At 42.7% G+C, this 23988-nt stretch overlaps 1 protein-coding gene across 4 annotated transcripts in view; it reads right to left on the reverse strand.

Moving 5' to 3' along the window:
- Positions 1-6327: 6327 nt before the first annotated feature.
- Positions 6328-23988, reverse strand: part of DDI2 (DDI proteasomal shuttling factor 2) — a 39788-nt gene continuing 22127 nt past the window's right edge. Inside the window, exons 7-9 of one of the 4 annotated variants that reach the window (XM_019654876.1) lie at positions 21408-21511; positions 19786-19975; positions 6328-14675 (exon numbers count right to left, since the gene is read on the reverse strand). In XM_019654876.1, coding sequence (XP_019510421.1) covers positions 12796-14675; positions 19786-19975; positions 21408-21511 — 2174 coding nt within the window. In that variant the 3' untranslated portion in view covers positions 6328-12795. Of the gene's footprint in view, positions 14676-16598; positions 17420-17483; positions 17547-19785; positions 19976-21407; positions 21512-23988 lie in introns of those variants that run through there. The other 3 variants (XM_019654880.1, XM_019654878.1, XM_019654879.1) reach the window with 3 other exon arrangements.

The following is a 23988-nucleotide window of genomic DNA, read 5'->3' on the forward strand; positions in this document are numbered from 1 at the left end:
CGGCTCCCGAGCGCGGCCGGCGGGGAAGGAGGCCGCGGGCTGTGCGCGGCGGCGGCGGCGGAACTGATGTCGGGGGGCGGGGCCTACGCCGGCGGTCAGCTGGGACGCCCGCGCCGCGCCGGGAGAGCCCGGGGCCCCGGAGGACCCCAGAGTCCTCGGCACCCCGGCACCCCGCCCTCGTCAGCCCACAGACCCCGGGGACCCTATAGACCTCGGGACCCCGGCACCCCGCCCTCGTCAGCCCACAGACCCTCCGCCCGGAGACTCCTGCCTCAGCCCACAGGTCCCGGGGACCCCACAGACCCCGACCCAGCCAACCCGAGACGCCCTCAGCCCGCAGAACCCCACCTAAACCCTCTCTTTTCTTAGCCCAGAGGCCCTCTCCATGCCGGGAACCCCGAGACCCCCTCTCCCTTCAGCCTACAGACTCAGGCTCCCTGGCTTTGGCATCTTAGCGACCCCAGCACTCCCCCTTCGACCTGCCCAGAGACCCCAGCCCTCTGGCTCACTGGCCACCCCGCCCGGGTCCCCGCCCTTCAGTTCCTCATCCTCACCACCCAGTTGGAAACTTTCAGGCCATTTCAGGGACCAGGTGTTCTTCCCCGCCTCCAAAACACACCCTCTTTACTTCACCTTAAGTCCCAAAGTCCCGTTGGAGTCTTGCCCTTATCCCACTCCTTCAGTGGGTCCGCATATCCTGAAGGCCCCAGCTCCCTCAGCCCAGAAACCCACCATAACAGTTCCCCTTATCCCCCCAACACACCCCTCTCCAAATTCACTGTCTCCTCAAACCACCTGCACTTAGAGCTCTCAGTCTCCCACCTGGCTCACTTAACTCATTTGGTCCCAAATAAATATATTTCTGATACATCCATTAGTCTCTCCTTTTTATTCTTTCTTTAAGTGTCAATATATACTTTTTTCCACTTTTTAAAATTGAGATATAATGGACATATTCAGCTATACAATTGACAATTCATCTATACAACATGATTCAATATATGTATATATGACAAAATGATCACTGCCCTTTTTATTAAGACACCCCAATTCTCAACTTCATCTCCCCAATTTCTGAAACACTGATTCTACAGGTTATTCAAGATGGACCCCACCCCATACACACCCAAAGATCCCTCCCAATCCCTCAGTTTCCCCAGGAGAGGCCCAAGAAGATGGTAGTTGTTTTGTTATGTGACCAGATAAGAGGACAACAAAGTATGAGTCAGGAAAAGGAAAGAAAACATGTACTTGAGAAACAGAATACCACCTCAGGATCAAGGGCAAGAGTTGTTCATAAAAGTGATGGGGCGGCCGTTTAGCTCAGGTGGTTAGAGCGCAGTGTTCATAACACCAAGGTTGCCAGTTCGATCCCCACATGGGCCACTGAGCCCTGCCCTCCACAACTAGAGTGAAACAACTACTTGACTTGGAGCTGATGGGTCCTGGAAAAAACATACTGTTCCCCAATAAAAATTTAAAAAGGATGATACTGATGATGGTAGATGATGAGCACTATGTGCCACACACTGAACTCAGGCCTTTACATTTGTCTCACGTCTCCCTCATACAACAATTCTTGTACAGATGAAATTGAGGGATCGGGGTAATGTGCCTAAAATCAGACAGCAAATGGTGGAGCCCAGAAACCATTTGTATCCTTTTCTGAGCCAAGGATCTCTTTACATTTCTTCCTATTATTCTAGAAGGTGACTCCATAGGGGCTTGGTCTAATCCTTTAGGAAAAGAAGCAAAGTCTCGATATGCAGGGCATTTTATTAGTATTGAGTTTGGAAAAATAAGAGCTAACAGCCTCCATGGAGCTGGGCAGGGGGCAGAATGACAGATGGGGATGGAGGCTGTAGTCGCTGGACAGGTATAGAAAAGGCTGAGTGAGAGCTGAGGACTCGGTACTTCGAGGAAAGAAATAGTCAGGTGTCTAAAGGTGTTTGTGGCAAGTAGCCTGTGTTTGTGGCCTGCTTGAATGACCAGCCTGATAGCTTCGGTGTGCTCCCTTCCCACTCCACCCAAGTTAGGGCACCTACAGGCCCAAACCTCTTGGAGGCAACTTTGGCTCATGAGAATCTGTTTAGTCCAAAGTAGAACTAACTAGCTTTGTGATTCTTCTACTACTGTTAAGCAGCAAGCCATCTCCTGGGCAACCTTTTCTCTTGAGCACCATCTTCCTATAAATGGCTCGGGCACATGACAGTGTCGATGGGTGTTTTTATCACTTGGCTATATGCCTGTGATGTGAGAAGGCGGTGGCATTTCTGCCATGTTGTTTTCATCTTCACACATTGGGGGATGGTCACATTCAACTTTTTACAACATTCAGGAGGACCATCCGCTCTCATAGCCTACCAAATTCCTAAGGTTTGCATAGGTCTGTGAGTGGGTGAGAGGAGAGAGGCACATTTTAGTCTCACGAGTCTTGCAGCCAAGGGGAGGAGGCCAAGTATGGGTGTTCATGTGCAAATAATTGCCCTGCGCCCAGAGCTCAAATACAGAATCCATCATTGCCTGTCAAAAACAAGGCAACTCAAGAAACCAAACAACAAATCCCCTCCAAAAAACCAGGATGCCTACCAATCCTGTTACTGGGAGTCATTCATACTCAAAGCTGATGCCCATTCACTTATTGCACAAGACTTTGCTGATCATGTGTCAAGTGCATGAGACTCTGAGGCATCAAGAGTCAAAAGCCTTAACTGACTCATGCGAGGGCCTCGAGCAAATCACCCTGTGAGTTTCGAAATCCGGGACACAGGAAAAATGATTTGGTTGTTGTTCTTGTTCTTCTTTTTTAATATTGTCCTCACCTAAGTCTCCTACTGTTAAACTCCATCAGATGAAAGAAGTTGGGAAGAAGGCAAGATCAATGGGACCACAGTCCTGGCCCACCGAGTATCCTTTATTCTTCTTTCCAAAGCTGTGTACTGCCTCAGAGAGGAAAAAGATAGAAAAAAATTCTGGCAGCTTCATCCTGCCACATTCTTAAAAGGTCACTGGGCAGGACTGTAAAAAAGGAAAACTAAAAAAGTGGAGAGTGGTTTAACGAACTAATTCTTCTCTTTCCCTTCAACTCAAAGCAAATACATTTGTGTTTCCAGAGGGAGTATATCTTTCCTTGGTCATCAGGCTTGTGAAGCTGATCCCCATCTGAAAGGGGGAGGTAGAAGGGGCTGTTTGTACGTAACAGCAGTGGTCCAGGTTCTCACACCTTCACTAGGGCACCGACAAATGCAATCGACAACTCTGGGACCGGGTACACCAAAACAAGCAGCGTTAATCCAGGTGATTTTATTATTTATTTATTTATTTAAATTTTTATTGGGGAATTGGGGGATGGGAACAGCCCTGGGGAATTGGGGAAGGGGAATAGACAAGTTGCTGTCCTTTTGTTCTTCAGTCTAGCTGTGGAGCACGTTGCTTCACTGGCCCAAGCTGGCACCATCATTGCGCTCTTCCTGGGCGAGGCAGATCAGTCGCCGGCTTCTGGACGGCCGCTCATGGAGGCTGCTGGCTACACATGGTAGCCCATGGCAACCCACTGCAGCAGGGGCTGAAGCCTACAGCCATGGCCAGCAACTCATTGCAGCCCAGTTCCAGGTTGAGCTGTTGTTCAGCATCTTAGCTGTAGAGGGCAGTGTCACTGGCCCTCATATGTGGGATCTGAACCGGGGCCCTCTGGCGTCCCAAGCCAGCTCTTAACCAATGCGCCACTCTGCCGGCCCCAGGTGATTTTATTTTAAAATGTTGAACATCCAGTTCCTTCCTCGTTACTGTCCAGTCAGCAAAATGAGTTGGTGAAAACTGGCTATTTAACCTCCTAGCTTAAAAGCTGCCAACAGCTTCCTGTCATAGCACCTGGAATGACAGACTTACTCTTTTCTCTGGCCTCCAAGGCCATGGCTGGTCTGGTCCAGCCTGTTTCCCTGACTCATCTCATCCCTCTGCTGTGTGTGCCAGCCCTCACCAACCTTTTGTTTCTCAAACATGTGAGTGTACACATCTGAGTGCCTTTGCTGGGATGCTCTTCCCCTGTGTGGCAGAGGCCTCCAGCAATGGCATTGTAGCCAGGCAGTGCTAGACTACATTTCCCAGCATCCTTGGCAATAAGCACAGCTCAAAACTCATCTGGGTGCCTACTAGGCACCAGGCACAGCTCTAGGCACGGGAGATACAACAATGAAAAGGACAGACATAAATCCCTACCCTCACGGAGTTTACATTCTAATGGGGGAGGAAGATATCAATAGATAAGGTTCAGAAATAAAATGCAGAGTAAGTTAGGCAGTGGTCAGTGCTAAGGAGAAAAATTAAGAAGTGACATAGGAAAGGTGACTTCAATTTTAGATCAAGTAGCCAGGGAAGGCCTTCCTGAGGTGTTATTTGAGTAAAGCCCCAAAGCAAAGGAGAGAAAAAGCCATGAAGGTATCTGGGGAGAGCATTCCAGACTGAAAAAACAACAAAGGCCCCGAGGTGGGAGAGAGTGGAGAGTTCAAGGAATATGGTCAGGATGGCTTAGAGCTGAGTGATGGAAGGGGTCGCAGGGGTGAAGGCAGGGAGGAGGCATTACAAGGACTTTGGCTTTTCCTCCAAGGGAGATGGGGACCCACTGAAGGGCTTTAAGGGGAGGTGTGATCTGCTTTAACAGAATTATGCTGGCAGTTGTGCTAAAAACAGAATGTAGGCAGACAAAAGGCAGGAGCAGAGACACCTACTGCCATAACCTGAGATGATGTGATGGTGCCTGGGACCGGGGTTCTAAAAATGGTGTCTCAAATACATTTTGAAGTGAAGCCAACAAGATTCAGGGTAGACCAGATGCAGGTTGTGAAAGTAGTTGTTTGAGAGGCAGCAACTGAGCTGCCGTTGATTCAGGGTAGACCAGAAGCAGGTTGTGAAAGTAGTTGTTTGAGAGGCAGGAACTGAGCTGCCGTTTTCTCAGGGGGAAGGAAGGCTGAGAGCAGGTTGGGGGAGGAGGGGTGGAGTTCCCGCTCAGGGCACTTCAATTTCAGGTATCTGAAGAATAGGAAAAATGTTGGCTTTCGTAGCTTTGCAGAAGGAACCAAGCCATCCTAGCTCTAATTCGTTTTTAGGACAAAATCCAGATAAAGGTTGGTATAGTTGGTTTAATCCCATTAGCACACGGATAGCTTTGAACAGGGAAGCAGTTATCAGGTGATATTATAATTTAGCTCACTTATGTAATTTCGACTGCAGTTCTTCTGTCCCTGCGCCAACACGTACATAAAGTAGGAGCAGATGCTCATCTCCAGTTCAGTTTGCCAGACCATAAAGAGCCACAGTCGGAGACCAGAGGAGGGAACAGGGCATCACAGAGGATTCTGGGCTGAGGCCAGTTGAGTGCCCTGCTGGGAAACGGGGCCCTCTCCTTGGGGGAGAGAGGCTGTGTGGTCTGTGTGAGGTGAAATCAAAGGCCTCCCAGCTGACCACCACACTGTACTCATCTTGGCACACAAGCAGATTAGACCTCACAGCCTCCCCTGCGGTTTGGTATGGTCACGTGACTGACTTCCAGCCAGTGAAACGTGGGCAGAGAAGTGATGTACACCACTCCCAGGCCTGGTACAAAAACTTCCATGACAACCCTCATCCTTTTTTCCTGGTATGTCAGCTGGATGCGGATGTTCAAAGTAATCTTGGAAGCCACATGTGAAGGGGGCAGGGACCTGCTGGCCTAGGACCCTTAATGACTGACCGCATGGGGCAGAGCCCTCCCTTCCCATCAGACTGTTAGAAAACTGCTCAACTTCTGGAAATTCCATTTGGCTTTCTCAGATCTCTAATGTGATACAATGAATACCGCTAGCTAACATCTAATGAGCACTTACTATGGGCCAGTACTTTTCTAAAGACTATACATGTATTAACTAGTTTAATCCCTATAACCCCAATAGTCCCTATTTTACAGGAAACTGAGGCACAGAAAGGTTAGGCAACTTACCCAAAGTCACATAGCTAGCAAGTGGCCAAGTTGGCATTCACACCCACGCAGCCTGGCTCTAGAGACTAGAGTGAACCACAATACCCTGTTGCCAGTGTTATTTCTATTACCCAATATCAACTGTTGTTCCAAAGACAAAACATACATCTTTACAGCAGCAGATAACGGTCCTCCTGCAATGCTTATTTGGAAGTTACTTTAATGGTTTGGAGGTACCCATTTCTTCTGTGGTTCAGGCACACGGCCACATGTCACAGAGCCTGGGTATAAGTTATTTAAAGGGGCAGGAAGACAAAGACAAGGACAAAAGTTAATTAACCATTTCAATGTAAAAGAAATTGATCAAACAAGAGTCTTATGATAAAAACTTTATTGTCTTAAATATCAAATGTTTTACACATCACTTTTCTTCAGAAAGTTCCTATTAAAAAAAGAAAAATAAAATAAAGTGTTTTGATTATTTAGGGCTGACTTACATTTCATTATGTGACAACAACTCAAACCCAAATGCATCCAGTTCACTCAGCTGCAGACAGGTCCTATGTCCAGCCCCTAAACCAATGGCACAATGCAACCAACTTTGGGATTCCTGAGTTTGGTTCCCTTAAGTTCTCAGAGTTTTCCAACTCTCAAAACCAAAGCATTATGGGAGGGACTGAGCTACTGGCAATCCTATTTTGCCAATCAGCCCAGTTCTTGTTAAGATGCAGTAGTCTCAAAGCATAAAGTCAGGAAGGCATACATCAGCAATTGCAAGAACAAATAAGGGGGAAAAGAGGGAGTTTCTATTTGCTAAGATGTGCCAAACATGGCTACAAAACTGGTAAACAAACCTTACTTGAGTGCAAAGGCCATTGGCCCAATTTGCCATGAAGATGAGATTTTGCATTAAATGAGCAAATCAGTTTTCATCATAGGTGCACAGTGAAAAAAGCCAATGCAATCAGTATATTGAATTGCTCTGAATGTATCACCAGAATTATTTCAAAAGGATGATTAGGAGAACAGAGAATGGAAATACAGTCATTCAGAGGGAAAAGTCTCAGATGGTGACATAAACTCAAGAAAGCTACAGGGCCTTGAGGAAAGGAAAAAGAAGTCTGGTCAGCATCAGGTAATCTCAGACCAAAGGAATCTGGAAATAAACCAATCTGACCATCTGGTAGGAAATTAATAGAGGTCTGCCTTTCTTTACGCCACAGATGCATTCATTCACGGCTGTGTGTAAAACAAACTCCTGATGAACATCATTTCCCATCAGACACGTAGTTTCCCAGGAAAAAATATCCCAGCATGCCCTTTCCCCAAGTCAGCTAATGAAAACCTTATGGTACATATTGAAAGAAATTCAGTTCTGTAAGTATCTAATTTCGTATTCCACGCCCCCATTCCCGGTCTTCCATAGTTTGCTTAGCTTTTTAAAGAAATATTCTCTAACTCCTACATCCTTCAACCATTCCCTCTGTAGGTTTCATTCCACGAGATTGTGCCCTAAAACATCAGCTATATCCTTTGACCCTACAGCCCCAGAGGGTCCGGATTCCCAATCACCAATACATAACTGATAAGCCTTGAGCTTTCTCGTTGTGAATCTTGTGAGTCATCCGTAGGTAAGGTCCAGGGTTCTCCCTGTATGCCTCAGGATTACAACATTAATGATGACACTTTAAATGTCCTTTTGAGGGAGCTGTCCTATTGAAAAGATTTGAGATGGCCTTGAATCCTCTTGTAAATTCTGCCCACCATCCAGTCCCAGACCCTCGCTTGTTCCATTTTCTGCTCTAGATTCCCATGTTCACATCTTGCACTCAGCTGCAGAATCCCCTGCTAAGTCCTGTTGGCCAAGATGGTCAGTATTCCAGGGTGGCCATGCTCAACGGGGAAGCGGGGAGGGTGCCAAGCACACTCGTATCTCCACCCTGCATGGAAGGAGGTCCCGATGGAAGGGAAAGCTGCTTCTCCCTGGGGTATATTTAGGATCACCTTCCATTTACTTGCACTTCTACCCTGCTGCCCCCCCACCCATCCACAGAATAAATTGATTTCTGAATACCTTATTTCTTCAAGTATTTCTACCAAATGTTGATTTTTAAAATTGGTTTCTCTGATTCCATTTTGAAAAAAGATTTCATTTTCTAGAGCATTGTAGATTCACACATCTAAATCAATTTTGAGCCTGATTTTCCATCTCCCCTGAATTTGAATCAAATCATTCTAGTATGACTTTTAAAATAAAAGCATGCTAATAGGCAAAAACAGTTCTTGCTCTTGAAGCAAAACTTTGTTTCGTGTCTCCCTACTAGGCTGAGAGTTTTGCGAGGGCAGGCTGCCAGGCTGTTTTGTCACCCTTGTATCCCCAGGGCTCATCAGTACCTGCACACAGGTGATTATGCCTGATGAATGAACCGATGAATTCCTGTTCAGGCTCGGACAGCACAGCCTTCAAGAGTACCGGTGGTTTCCTGTGCAAACAGCTGATTTTCTAGAACTTCTTCCCTTCCTTAACCACCACCATGCTGACAGTACAACAAAGAACATAATAAACATCTAGAAACCATCTTTTTTAGTGCTCCTGATGCAAAAAAAGCCATATTATCACCCTTCTGTCTGTGGAGATCTAATGATTTGATGCAGAATGATTCTGGATGAATAAAGGTGAGCCTTAAGACCATTCCATGCATGCCTCTATCTCCAGGGTGTTTTTACACTTTCCCCCTTGATACTTTCCACATTCATTCCCCACCAAAATTTGATGCCTCTGCTATCTGGAGAAACTAAGGCACAAGAGAAAGTCAAGCATATCAAAGGTTCACCCCCTAAGTTCCTCAGTTTTTTCAATGAACTCCTCCTAGTGACACCTAACAAGGGACCATGAAGGTCTAGAATTTGAGTTACGAGTTTACATTTCCAGTTCTCAAGGACGTCCTTTCAATTTACTTTAAGAATTTACTTTGTTTACTTCTTTCAGAGAAAAAGCTATTTTATGGAACTCCTAACATGAGAGGTTAATGGTCATCTTCTAGGAAGGGAAGCTCTTGATAATGCTTGTTTCTTTCTTGTTCAGCCACAGACTATACACTAAGACACCAAATTCAAAGGAGAAACCTGGCTTTTTGGTAGAGAATAGCAGAATGCATGATCCATGATATCTTATGATATGCTACCAGTGGTAACAAGTTTGAAATATGTAACAGTTCAATTATCCTGTTTACAGCGGGTGGCAAACAGTAGAAAAGGAAATTGGAACGCACCATAACTCTTCTGGCCAGTTATTTGCAAGGCTGTTTTGTTATATACATGGTGGGATAAAAACCACCACAAATGAACAATACATCTGTAGATACGAAAAGTGTTTAAAAAAATGGTTTGCTTTTTAAACTATGTAAAATTAACTGTAGGATATCTGTCAATCACACACGTGTGTGTGTATATATACATATATATATACATACATACACACACACACACACACACATGAGCTGATGGGTAAACCAATTAAATTTTTATGGCTTTTACTAGAGATAGAAGTGCTAAGGGAAGCACAGGCAGATTCCACTTTAACTGGTTCTTATAAAATCAGCAACACAAAGTCTCATGTATTGTTCCAAAGCAAGAGGGAGAAATGCTTTGGGAAAAAAAACCACATGGGGTTTGTCTCCCTTTAGTACCTATGGAGATAAGGAGCTCTAGAAAGTTCTGTAGGCTTCAAGGCAAAAAATAGTTTTAACACATCCCATCTCTCCGCTTCCCTTTGCCAAACAACTGATATCTTTGTATATTTACAGCGGAAGCCCAAACTGTGGGATAAAGGCTATTGGCTGATGTCTGGAGGCCTGAATAGGTACAAACGGAAAGAATTCTTACCAGCTTCAATGGGCAAAATCTAGAGCCTAGATATAGCTGTCTGGTTACCAAGCACATTCTCACACACAGGAACCAACTTCAGGGAAAATGCAGAAGTTATATTTAAAAACCTTCTCCTCTCTTTGGTGAATAAACTGAGAGCACCCTTGGGGGTAAGCGCCAACCAGAGAGCTGTCCAGTGCTGGTTATGGCAAAGGAGCTGTCCAGTGAAGTGGCCCTTTATACTGGCATGCCGCTATCAGCTCTGTTGGCAACGAGTTTCGCGATGATTTTATCTTCTTCTTGGAGAAGTTAATCTCTGATTTCTGCACTTTGAATAAAAACTGACAATGAAGGTTCACTAGTGTCATGTTCCTTAATTCCCTTTGTGCTCTAGAACTGCTGAATTTAAAAATGATTCAAAACCCTAACAATATCAACAGTTTTACTTGATGGACAGGGAATAAGATCTTAAAAATCAACAGCAATTATACATTGAAAAATAAATGATGAAAAGGACAAGGATATTTGGCAAGTGGGTTAAGCTCATTTAAAGTATTCCTAACAAGGACACATGTACAACTAGAGGCCTATTCAGTTTTTTTCCTCCAAATAAATATACATACACATAAAAAAGCTATTGCAATGAAACCTTTTCCGGACTGATATCCCCTACTCCTCCTGGGGCTGATTACCCAATCTCCACCTTGTGAAGTCAGTGGCCGGGCCTCTGAGTGGAGTATGCCACCTGCTCACATAGAAAATCCCACAGCCTATCTGCACACAGGCCTTTTCGGAGGGGTCCACTGTCACTGGTAAGTTCCTCCACCCAACAGTGATCCCACTCCCTGGCCCTAAAGATTTATAAGCTTAGAATAAATTCGCAATCGCCACCCATAAAGCAAATACAGGGGCCCACTGCATTGCCACTAGATTTTGCTTCCATCATAGCACCAGCTACTTAATTACAATCACAGCTCTAAGAGACGGTTGACAGAAATCCTATAAGCAGTTTCCTAGTGCATCTTACATCTTTGGTGTAGGGCAGGCAAAGGGGTCTGCAACGTGTGATTGTCTCAAAGAACGTTTTAAAGACAATCTGGCTAACGTGTTGTTCTGAGCGCCCTCTTGAAAACATTGAACTGCAACTCCCGTCAACCATTTCCTAACTTCAGAGGATCATGATGGATCTATGTGACTTTCCATCACATTACTGAAGTCTCCATCACACACACACACACACACACACACACACACACACACACACACACACACACACACACACACACACACCCCACACCCCCCCGTAGCCAAAAAGAAAGGAGATGAAATAGGGGAGAAATGTCTTTAAGTGCCTCAAATTAAAATCTCAAAAACTCCTGAGATATGAGCCTCCATTTTGATTGTGCTAAATGACTTGAATTTTTATGGAAAAAATAAGCTTTCAGAGTCAGACTTTATAGACAAAATCATGTAACACTACGTTCACAAATCACCCTCTCAAAGGTTATGTTTCAAACACATTGCAAACTGTAACCTGGTATTGGGAATTATCATACTCAAAATTCTTTTCAATAAAACCAAGATTTCAGATTCCTACTAGGTACATAAGAGAGCAGGGTTTTTTTTCCCCCAAGGAAAAAAATTATCTAAAATCTATCCAGTAGGATTATTGCACAGTGGGGCCCACAGGACAATGATTTCCAAGGGCTAGTCCTCATATAAAAAAAGGCCACAATAAATACATCTATATACTATGCCCCACTCTAACTTGACATGGTAAACACAAATATGACGAACCTTGTTTAAAAAAAGAAACTCCTGAGGAAAGAAAGGGATGGAAAACGCTACCAAGGCCACTTAAGTCAAAAACTGCAATTACTATTTCCACTGCCACGAAGGGCACTCACCAAACAGACTGACCATTTCAAGCACCAAGATGAACCCATGTGACAAGGTTCACACCTCAACATGTCACTCAGATCACAGCTCAGACTGAGTTTTAGAACTTCTAATAGAAGGCGAGTTTCAAGGGAAATAAACGGCTGGCAACCAGCCCATTAGCGGAACTTAAGTTCATCATTAGTCATGAAGGATTGAGGTGTGATCGGTGAGATGCTAGCAAACCGAATCTCTAGTAAATTCCAGTGGTTTAGGCCATGATTTTCCACTCAGTTCTTGAAACATCACCAAGACATTTGCAAATGGAATTACAGCGTTTTGTTTTGTTTTTAAATCTGGGTAGCACCATGTTTCCATCTAATGTTAATTCCCCCACAGTATCCCATCCAAGATATTTGGCAATCCACGCAGCAGCCTGTGCGGTACAAAGTAACCCAAGTTTTAAATCCTCCTGACTCATCCCTTTAAAATGTCAAATCCTAACCACATGCATAACAACATACCACTCTAAGAGATATTATTCAATTATTCTTCAGTTCTTCAGTTCGTTATAACAGATGGATCAGGATACACAGAGCACTGGGTGGAATTCCAAACACCAAACCACGTGGTCAGAAGTTTGTAAACTGACAACTGAATCGACAAGCCATACTTGCCTATAGCACAGACGCGGCCTAAGTGTGAAGATGGCTCAGCTCTCGGCTGCACCGGTGGTGGGATTTCTCATGGCTTCTGCTGTTCAAAGCATTCACTCTCATTCTAAAATGGTACATTATACAGAAAACCATCAATTTTATTCCAGAATCCATCATCTTAATGAGAATAAAAAGCTTTTGTATGCACATACTGCCAATACATTTAAAAAGGCCCACAATTTAACAAATAGAAGAGACAGATTCATTAGACAAGAGATCATAAATTACTTTGGCCGAAAAAAATCTTTAAAAAAAATCTGGCTCAACACTCTGCTCGCAGGTTTCTACATATACTGTATTTGTGGTGAGTGTGTGTATATATAGCTTCTTCTTTTTTTTTTTTTAAGGGAATGGAATACGGTCTAGCCCACTTTTCCATGGTTACGTAGGAACTACAATGTTCTTTGCTAGCAACATAAGAAGTGCAAGGTCTGCATTTCCACCAACTTGATGCAAAGCCCCAAGAGCTTCCTGCAAAGTAAAGCCGGCGCGGAGAATCCGGTCAATGTCTGCAGCAGGAAAAATTAATGGTGGAAGAATGGAGGGACTTGGTGATGGACAGCTGGCAGGTGGCTCAAATTCAAGACGTGGCCCTCCTGCTTCGGGACAGACATCATCTCTGGTCTCAGGCCTGTCTGTCACTGGGTTCTGTGTGCCCTGACCCAATTCTTTAACCAACAGGAAATTCGATGACAAGGACTTAGTTTGCTCCGAAGTCTGGTTGAGTGCATCCTCCTCACCTGCTAAAAGTTTGGGTGAAATTTCTACACCTAAGGTGCAGTGTAATTGATTTGACGTTTTGGCAGAGGCTAGAGTGACAGAACTGCTCTTGTTTACTGATTCCCTAGACGTGGGGACACCTTCCTTATCAGTTAACAGGCCATCCCCTGGATCCTTGAAGTTAATACTTTCTACATCTTCTATTCCGGTGCCTGTTGAGGAGTCTGTTAATTTTTCTGTCTTCACTGATACAGATATGGTCTGATGAAAGGAGACTTGTGAACACTGTTCATTCTGGGTAGCTGGAAGATGCTTATTTTGGGTCCATCTTTCAGAAAGGTCCTCAACACCTGTTTGGACTTCAGTTACTGTTTCTGATTGACAGGTAACTTCTTCAGATGTATTTTCTGAAGCTGGTTTACTACTAATGACCAAAAGTTCATGAAGTTCCTTCAAGGCTGCTGTTATGGATGAGCAAGATTCCTCTGTTGACTCCACAGAGGGCTGACAGCCGCCACAGAGACTTAACGAGGGGGAGCAAGTCCCATATTCTTTATTTGTTCCAGACATTTCAGCATCCCTTTCAGAGAGCTGCAAATTCTGAGTGGAAATAGAATTACTCAAAATTTCAGGTGAAGGGATACATCTTGATGTTTCTACTTCCATCAAGGGGTTATCTAAGGCGAGATCAGCTGCACCAATGTTCTTGACGTTGGCATTCTGACCGCCTGCTGAATTAAGCACAGCCACCAGGGACTGTTCAACTACATCTACTTCCATAAGTGTTTCTGAATTTGAGCAGTCGAAGCATCCTGAAGGTAGAATATTTTTCTGTGTATCTGGAAGGTCCACGTTTTGCTGTAGCCTGTCTCCTTTCATTGTAGCTTCCACGTCAACGCTTTTTGGTTGATTCTGTTGCCCTTCTCCGTGAAGTTCAAGGTCCCCTGTGTTATAAAGATGTTCTTGGTCACGTGGAGCATTCTGCTGCACAACCTCATGCCCTCCGTCCCCTGGGTCTTCATGCTGACGGCCATTCGCTTGACTCAGATTCTGCCACTCCGGATGCCAACCCTTTTCACCCAGGGACCTCTGAAGCTCTTGCGTCCTAGTAGTTGTGACAGACAAACTAGCTTCCTGTCTGGTGTGGAGATGAGACTTGAGGCCCTGGGTGCTTCTTTCAGCAGGAGATCTCTCCAGGTTATCTACGACGATGGCTTCTTCGGGTGAATTCTGCAAAGGCATGGCTGGACTCTGGTCTGCTGGAGATGCACGATCAGCAGGTTCCTGTAGAGGAAGATGTTCCTTCTTTTCAGAGGCTATCTGGAATTCAGCCGAAGCCTTGACAGCCTTCACAGCCTTGGGTTCGATGCTGTCTGGGTCACTGGGCTTGATAGAGCAGACGGAAGCAGAGACAGAGTGAGCAAGACGCGCAGGGTTACCAATCTCAGGACTCTGCCCTGGAGGACGGGCGGGATGGCTACATCCATCTGAAGTTGGTAATGATGACATTCCCAGTGAGGTAGTTTCTTTACCGCTTTTCTCTACATGGAACACAAGGGAAAGGAAAAAAGATTAATTAGCAGGTTACAAAGGCCACCACATTATCAGAGGATACAAATCTGAACAGGATAGAACCAAATCAGGTCCTTAAACTTGGGTTTGTTTATATTCATAGACTTATACAAGAGCCATTCCCACCGTGGTGGACAATTTAACATTACAGCATCAAAATAAGAGATAGGCATATTCTTAAGAAAATGTGTGTACTGAAATTCAACATTCTAATTTTTTTTTTTTAAATTGGGAAATTGGGGGAGGAGAACAGTGTTGAGGAATTGGGAAGGGGGACCAGCCAAGCTCTTGTTCTTCAATCTTTGTTGTGGAGGGCACCAGTCGCCATCTGGCTTCCCAACAGCAGCTCGTGGCCTCTAAGCTCAAGGTGCTGTGTTTAATCTTAGTTGCAGGTGGGTGTAGCCACCATCCCATCAACATTCTAATTTAAGTGCTATTAATAAACACCCACATACTGGCTGAGTTAGTGCTCAAGACTGAAGGACATTTATGGGTCTTTATCCTCAGTGAGTTCATAACCTTAGAATAGTTTCGCCAAGTGTGTTCTCTCCACCATGTGCCCTCAAATCACCTGGGGTGTCTGCTAAGCACACAGATTCTGGGGCACCATCCTTGAGGGTAAACCCAGAACCCTGCATTTTCAATAAGCTCCTCAGGTGATTCATAAACACATTACAAATCCTGGAGCTCTGCATGAGAAGGGTTCTTAGGCCAATGTGCGTTTAGTGTTTCAAATGTGAACACTGAGGTTATAAATGAGAAGTCTAAAGCCAGGTGTATCTGGAACGGAGCGAGGATTTTAATGAGAAAGAAGAATGTAATACTCGGGGACCTCCAGAAGACAGAGAAGCAAACACTCTAATTTATTTCTATCTAAATGTCCTGAAAATCATGATAAAATTATGTGAGCGTGACTCAGAGAACAAAAATAAAGCTAAAGATCAAACAGAGTAAATCCCAATCATCATCTTACCAAATAATGAAGCTTTAAGAACCATTATCAGCTGCTTTATATATCACACTAACACAGTATAGCTAAGGAACAATGTTTAAGTGTTTTAAGAGCAGGGGAATGGGGGATGGGGGTACTGTGGGCAGTGGAAGGAGATAGTTCATAACAGTTTTTCGACAGGCAATAATGATTTAGATCCATTGCAATTTACTGACAACTCACACGAGATGGCAGGCTTAAACATCACCTCAGTGTAAACATCACGATGTCATTAAACATCAGTTCCAACTCTCCTTTTGCCACTGATTCAGTTAAAAAGTGACCTCTATGCAATTATGACTTCACAGTCTGATCTATCAGGGCAGATGCTGAACGTTAGCATCCGACGTGGGATGTGATCTTGACTTAAGAAGTCACGGAGCAATGCAGTTACAATTCAAATGGCTCTAACTCATTCTAATCCAACACTGATGAACAGTGTGAGAATATAAGGCACTACGTCAGGAAAGTTACTGACTTCTGGTGAAACAATCTTATAGTTTAGGGGAAAATGGGAAACCAGCATTTATTTCAGTGCAAATTATATCCATTTGAGTCTAAGATAGTTATTAGTTTTTTTTTTTTTTTTTTTTTTTTNGGCTACTCAGCTCGGGCTGACTCGAACCGCTGTTGCTCAGAGCTCAAACTCTTGAGCGAGCTCTTAACCAACTGAGCCACTCAGCCGGCCCTTGATAGTTATTAGTTTTATTTCTCAATCCCTAAGGCCGACTCTGAAAGAGATTCAATTTTGAGTTAATGTGAACAGAAAAGATGCACTGTAGTGAAATATCCATGTTAGCAGCACGGGGAGGGGTATGACAACGGCCTTCTGGCAACTGGTATGACAGTCATAACTGGGTGAGGTCAAGGTGAACACGGCCTCAATGTATTTTGTACTCACTATGAAAGCAGCATATAGTCCTCCTGTAGCTGAGATGGTCAGTTTCACTGGCCTAAGTCCTAAATATAGGGGGAGGACTGGGTCAGTACTACAGGACAGGAGAAGAGGATGAGGACAATGGATATTAAGGATAATCCAATTATGCCTGCTTTTAACCCATCCTTACAAGAAGAAAGAAAGAAGAAATTAGGTGCTATGTATCTAATTACAACCAGCCTGCAAACCCCTAGAAAGCCCTACGTTGATGGCTGAAAAGACCACCTTTCCTCCTCTTGATAAATTAGCCAATATGCTCGGGCTGACATTTACCATATTTACACTACGGGAAAATGGAGGCAGAGTGCCTCCTGTGGGAAGTCCGGCAGGCTAGGGAGAGGGAAAGGCAGCCGCAGTCCTTGTTGCCGCGAGACTAAAACTTCAGTCCTGCCTGTATTGTTGACTCTGTGGCCATTTCTTCTCCATCACAACGACATTTTCTGCCCCTCCGTAACTCTAGGTAGTTGTGAGCGGCAATGTGAAAAAAGAACTTTCAGTTGTTCAGAAGAAGGACTTAGGAAACCCCTGACAGCGCAGCCATCGCCAACAACCAAGGGTGTCTGCGATGCTGACGGTCTTGGTTTGATATTCACAATGGTCAGATGGGCGCTGCTTTTACTGGCATTTCCCCGCCTTGGGCTGTTCCAATAAGGGATAAAATTTTAAATAGGAAATTATGATTAGATGTGTATGTATGCCTACAAACGTATATACAGGCTAGTTGTAACCAGATTAAACGAGATGAATGATGAATGACAGACGCTACATTCCCAAACGGCTGCAGATACAGAGACTTGCAGACAACAGACGACGACTGGATGGAAGGCTTAAGGCAGTGTCTATAAATACCTGGTCTGGGGCCCACTCCAGCTGCAGTACACACACACTACATGCATCATGGCTTCTGACGCTCTGTTTGAATTAGGAAACAGACAAGCAAACTCGGGTTAACAATGCGAACCACACAGCATGCAGGGTTATTGTCTCCATTCCTTTGCCATCTTTAACATCAGGAGCTGGCAGAGTCAAAGCTGGGTGATGTTTCTGCCATTTGAACATCCAAAGATTTGCTGGTTGCTTCAGTTCTCTCACAATACATAAAGTTAATGTGTCAACTTCAACAGGTTTTCAATGGAACTTGGAAAGAAATTAATTTCACACACAGAGAATTCAGGGGCAAACGTTGTGAGACAAGTGAAAAAAAGTTGACAGAGTCACATGACACGGACATTTTATGGAGTAAAGGTGAGTGAACACACGTAACAGTCACTTTCCAAATTTCCTTCTCAGTGGAGATTTCTTTTTAGAAGAAAAACAAACCAAACCTGATTATTTAATCTGGCTTAGCTTCTTCATCTTTAAATCCATTTTTAAAAAAACATATCAGATACAACTCCTGCTCTGAATTATTTTTCAATTGATAGAAAAGACAGATACACTTTGGTCTAGAGTAGCCACCGAAGAAGTAGTTTTTAGCAAAAATACTTTCACCTACTATGTCTGGAGTTTCGATTTTGATGATACTGGGAAGTCAATGTTCCAATTAAAGAGGACCTGATGTTGCAGAATTATTTCATTATTTAAACATTACAGAAATCGGCACAAGCCATCACCAGTTAACAAAAGGTCACGTGGGTAAAGAGTCATTTTCTTTGATCATTTAAAACTGATACATCTCCTTCACTATGCCTAAAAACATCTGTGGTTTCCATTTTCATCTCCTAATCTTTTTATTAAAAGGTAATTACCCAAAGAATAACTGTTATCAGGTTAGAAAACACTGCTACCATCAGCTAGTGTTTCTCAAACAAAAGCACCAATGTGTGTGTGTGTGTGTGAGTAGAGATTTCATAAAATAATAATATACCCCATTTTATTAATACATAGTAGTATGACTAAGCTGACATGTTACTAAGACGATGTAGAACTTTCTAAGCAGGTATGTCAAACTTACTCAAGTTTGTCTTACAGGGAACACTAAGGCTATGAATTTCTTCTTTCGTCTGGTCGTTCAAATTTCTCCCCTTCCTACAAAACACTTAAGTCACAACCCAAACTGAACTTTGTATGTAAAACTGAGCTAAAAGGTGGTGGTGGACTAGATTCTGAACAAGGCCAGCTTGGAAAACTTCACCTGCTACCCATGCCCATTCTAAAGAGGCTCAAGGCTAAAGCACTGGATGGTCTCCAGTAATAAACACGGGGAAAATCTGCCTGCTTATTTTTAAAGCTCTTAGCTTTTTTGTCTAGCAGGAAGCTATTCTCTGAACTTGTAGCTCTAATACCTTTCACTACCAGAAAACGCAATGTGTGATATTAGTTACTGATGAATAATTACAGCTCAAGATTTTACAATAACCCAAACTTAAAAGTGAATTCTCTTTAGCTTCTAGAAAATGCATCCTAGAGTCACTGTTCTGGAAAATATGGGGAAAAAGTACCCGTGGAAGTGGGATTTCAGCAAAACTGTGTCCCTCCACTGTATCCAGAAAACTTGGCTTAGTCTTTAGATTTAAACAAGCTACAACAATTGAGACTTAGAAAAAAAATAAAGTATTAGGTAGCTTCATCTCAATAGCTTACATACTATTCTAATTTGGCCCAATGACACACGAGTGTGACCTCATTAATAGCATAAAAACTATTTTGCTTAATGTTCAATTATGCTTCTCATTGTTACTTCTGTCTTTGGTGACAGTACTTACAGTAGATATGAAAAAGGTTAGGGCTGCTTAGTCACAGCGACAATGCTACTCTCCAATATAAATGAGCCTAAGGAAAAGAAATTTTCAGGGAAATACTGCTAAACTCAAGAGGAAGTATCTGCTTACTGTTATAATTTTCTTTAGGGGAAAAAAAAAAAAAAAAGACAAGACTTTTTAGGAAGCCTACCAAAATGTGCCTGAGCAAGTAACACCCAATCTATTTTGCACAGCAGTGGATTGCTGCTTCTCTAGCTGTTGAACACGGAATTGTTCTTTACTGTATGTAGAGATGGAAGGAGGTGGTAGGAGGACAAGGAACACATCTGACAGGACGATGAGACTGATCACGAACTGGAAAGGTCCCTATCCCCTCTGAGGCTCGAACTTCCCTGGGTTTACCACCAATCACAAGACTACTACTCGAGAGCCTGGACAATGCCAAGTACCTGCATCCTGTACGGACTTTTGAAGGGCTTCTGCTAATTCTTGGTCTGCTATCTCCTCTGGCCGCACATCCTCTCGCCCGGCCCCATATGCCAACCGGGCGCACTCTGGTAGCTCTCCCTCGGGAAGGAAGGTGGTCTGCGAGCCTGTGGTGCCGATCACCAGTACATTTTTCTTGAGGTCAATGGAACACTTAGGAGGAAGAAACCACAGACTGATGACAGCAGGTAAAACACCATGCAGAAAAATTATGATCCCGAATTGGAAACTCCATTCACAAAGAGCAACATGACAGAGAGAGACAGCTCAAAAAAATTTTACCTAAAAGTAATTAAATGTTAACCTAGGTGACACTGCCTGTTAATTTAGAATTTTTTTAATATTTAAACTTTATAGCAGAATAATCTTTATAGGATAGAGTTTACACTTATTTGTCTAAAAAAACACTTGCTCATTTCTGAGTTTAAATGTAATACATGTTCTTTGTACAAAATTTGGAAAAAAGCCAGGCATAATCAGCAGCCCCACCTTTTACAAACATATGATTTTTTCCTTAGAAAACTGAGGCACACCATTTATACAGTTTTATGTTTCGCTTTTCATTTACTGTATAAAAGTACAGCTCATATGGAAACTCTATTCTGAGGTCTCAAAAGTGGTACAGAGACAAGGTAATGTTTACAAAAATGTTCTTTATTTTGTACTTATGCTATCTTCCTTTTCTGTGTGTTTTTATAATAACTTCATGTAGGACAGTTACACATACATATGCTTTGTATCTATAAAGTTGGTCTATACCATGACTAAAAAATTAAGAAAAGATAGTGACAATAAAGGTTTTATATTATACATGCATTCACTCATTCCTTCCACTTAAAATTCTGTGCCTTGATTAGAATACCAATGCAATATATAGTTTAGAGGAATTTAATATTAAAAAATTTTAGAGTATAAGTGACATAAAAAATATTGACTAGATATGAAACCTTGCTATGAAAAATTTTACTACCCAGTGGATACTAATTGCTTCTTCACTGAAGAGGAATTTATCTTAAATTATTAGGCTTCAGAGTAGAAATATAAATATCACTGCAAATGAATAAAGTTACAAATCATTCTCCCTGTACTAAATAAAGATTTCCAAATCTTTAAAAAAAAAAAAATAAATAAAACAAACATTTCCATTTCCACCATCATATGTATACCTTCTTCCTTAATCTCAAAGCTCCTCTTCCCAAGCATTGTTTGACCAGTTATTAAGGACTTACTAAATTTGCACTTGCAGTAAAATCATCGTGTGTTATTTACGCTTCCCTACAAGCCCATCAAAAAATCACTTGAGTCCTAATCAGAAACTAAAAATTACATAAGAGAACCAAATTGCCCGTTATAATCTCAAAACAGATGGCAAGATTTAAGATTCAGAGAGACTGCACAAAAACAGATTCTATTTCTACTTATACATAATTTCAAACCTTGCATGACATCATCAATTAAGGACCCTTCCAGGTTTGAGGAGTTGTGCTTCTTCGTTTCCAGGATACACAGCCGAGAGAAATGATGCAATAATCGCCACATAACACACGAAAAGCCAACGCAAAAAGAAGGGAAAGCCCTTTATTACCTGGTGTCGTTTCAGCATGTCCAGTCCCAGAAGCATGTCCATGGGCTGCTCCTCGAGTATAGAGAAGGAGCACGCCAGGAAATCGCCTTCAATTTGAACCTGAGCTAAAGCACATGGAGAAGAGAAGAGGTTATTGATTTTTGCTTCAAAAGCCCCAGGCAAGCTTTGGAAATGTATCTATCATTCTGTGCCTTGCTTCTTGCAATCAGTCGAAGCCAAGGCAAAGTACACAAGCAGGTGAATTAACTAGGAAAAGAAGATCCTATAAGATTAATGATCAGCTTAAAAGCCACCAGCTAGTAAAGCGGATTAAAAAAGAGAGACCAGTAAATCACCCACTTCCTATACACTTACAAAAGGTTTTCTAAAAGGGAAATAAAATCGGTATACTTTAAACCTTTTAAATTAGCCTCCAAAAAAACCAACTGTTTATTATTACCTATTATAATCAAGTTTCTATTTGCCAAACCAGAGACAGACAGCACCAGGGCCTGTGTTTGCCTAGAGCCTCCTGCCGTGCCTCTTTTGTCAATTCTTCTTCTTACTTTATATATAAGATTAGAAATTTTACTTTGTTAGTAAGTATCTCTTTCAAACAGAACAGTGTATGAAATATGTGTACAGGATAACGCATAAGACAAACACCCACACATCTTTTCCCCAAGTTAAGAAATAGAAAACTAAGGGTCTCCTACATGTCCTACTGATCCCAACTTATTCTGTGCCTCCTCCCACCCTCCCCACGATCGTGCATTTCGTTTTACTGTCCCCCGTTTTTCTTATAGTTCTTACCAGCTTTGCGTGACTTCTAAGCAACATATTGTTGTATATGGTTTAGTTTAGTGTTTCTGAACTGTGATTTACTCTTTTACTCAAATTTTGAGATGTTTGATCCCTGCAGATGAGTGTGACTATGTTTCACTTTATGTCACCCCTGAGAGTGCTGTCATGTCTCACACACCAGAACTGATGTGCTCATTCCGCTCCTACAGGACTTTCTGGGTTGCTTCTGTCTCTGCTGTCACAGCGGTGCTAACATGACTACTCTTGTACTTGTCTCCTGGTGTGCCATCAGTTTCTCTAAGGTATATTCTAAAAAGTACAATTACAAGGTTCTACGGAATATTGGGCTCAATTTGGCTTGATGATGTTGAATTATTTTCTAAAATGTTTCTGGCAGTGCATGAGAGTTCCCATTGCTCCACATTCTCACAATAACATTCAATATTATTAGATTAAAATCTTGCAGTAATTTTGTTTTTTGTTTTTAAAGATTTTTTATTGGGGAATTGGGGGATGGGAACAGACAAGTTGCTGTTCTTTTGTTCTTCAGTCTAGTTATGGAGGATGTTGCTTCACTAGCCCAAGTTGGCACCATCATTGCAACCCACTGCAGCAGGGGCTGCAGCCTCCGCCATCGCCGGTGACTCACAGCAGCCCAGCTCCAGGTTGAGCTGTTGTTCACCATCTTAGCTGTAGAGGGCAGTGTCACTGGTCCTCATATGTGGGATCCGAACCGGGGCCCTCTGGCGTCCCAAGCCAGCTCTTAACCAACACGCCACTCAGCCAGCCCTCTTGCAGTAATTTTGTATTTCCCTGATTAATGACGAGGTTAAGCAACTTTTCATATACTCATTAGTCATTTGGGCTTTCTCTCAAAGTGCTTCTATAATGTTTTTATACTGTCTTTCCTACTGAGTTTGTGTCAAATTACACAGAATTTGTGCACATTCTGAGTATGAATCCTTTATTAGTTTATGTGTTACTAAAATTCTTTCCTAGTTTGTGTTTGCTCACTTTACTCATATGATTCTTTTGATGAAAAGTTCTTAATGTAGTTGAATTTATCAAATAATTTCCTTCCTATCTTTGAAAGCAGCCCTTCCCTATGCAAGATATTCTCTATTTTCTTCTTCTGAAAGCTTTGGCTTGCCTTGCACATCTAGGTCTTGAATCAACCTTGAATTCACTTTTGTGTGTGATGTGAAGCCAGGTCCAATTTCCAATTCATTTTTTCCACATGGATACCCAATTGCCCTTGCTCCATTTCCTGAAACTTTCCCCGTTGCTCTGTATTTCCCTTTTTCATTTATCAAGGTTCATATCAGCATAGGTCTGTTTCTGTTCTAGTCCTTTCATCTTGATATCCCCTTCTAAGTTATTCCGAGTATCTTGACTACTTCTGCAATAAAGGGCCCATGTAAAATTTTAAATCAGCTTATCAAGTCTGAAAAAAACCAAAAAACAAACCAAACAAAAAAAAACACCATCCTATTGGGATGTCAACGGTATTAACAAGGATTCTGTTGATGAATGTGGGAGAATTACCACCTTCAACATATTGAGTCTTCCTATCCATGGCACAGCTCTCCTTATGTAGATTTCCCTTATTGTTGTGAGGGTTTCTTCATGCCTATCACAGCCAAAATTGCAAAATAGTATACAACTTGTCCAGCCACAAGGAACTGGTACTACTGGGTTGTCGGGAAAGTCACGACGAATTTTTCCATGTTTTTTGTTGCAAAAATGCGTCATGACTTTCCAACAACCCAATATTTTGTCTCCTCCTATTCTCTTCTCA

This window comes from Hipposideros armiger, unplaced genomic scaffold, assembly GCF_001890085.2.
Source record: "Hipposideros armiger isolate ML-2016 unplaced genomic scaffold, ASM189008v1 scaffold_232, whole genome shotgun sequence".
NCBI lineage: Eukaryota > Metazoa > Chordata > Mammalia > Chiroptera > Hipposideridae > Hipposideros > Hipposideros armiger.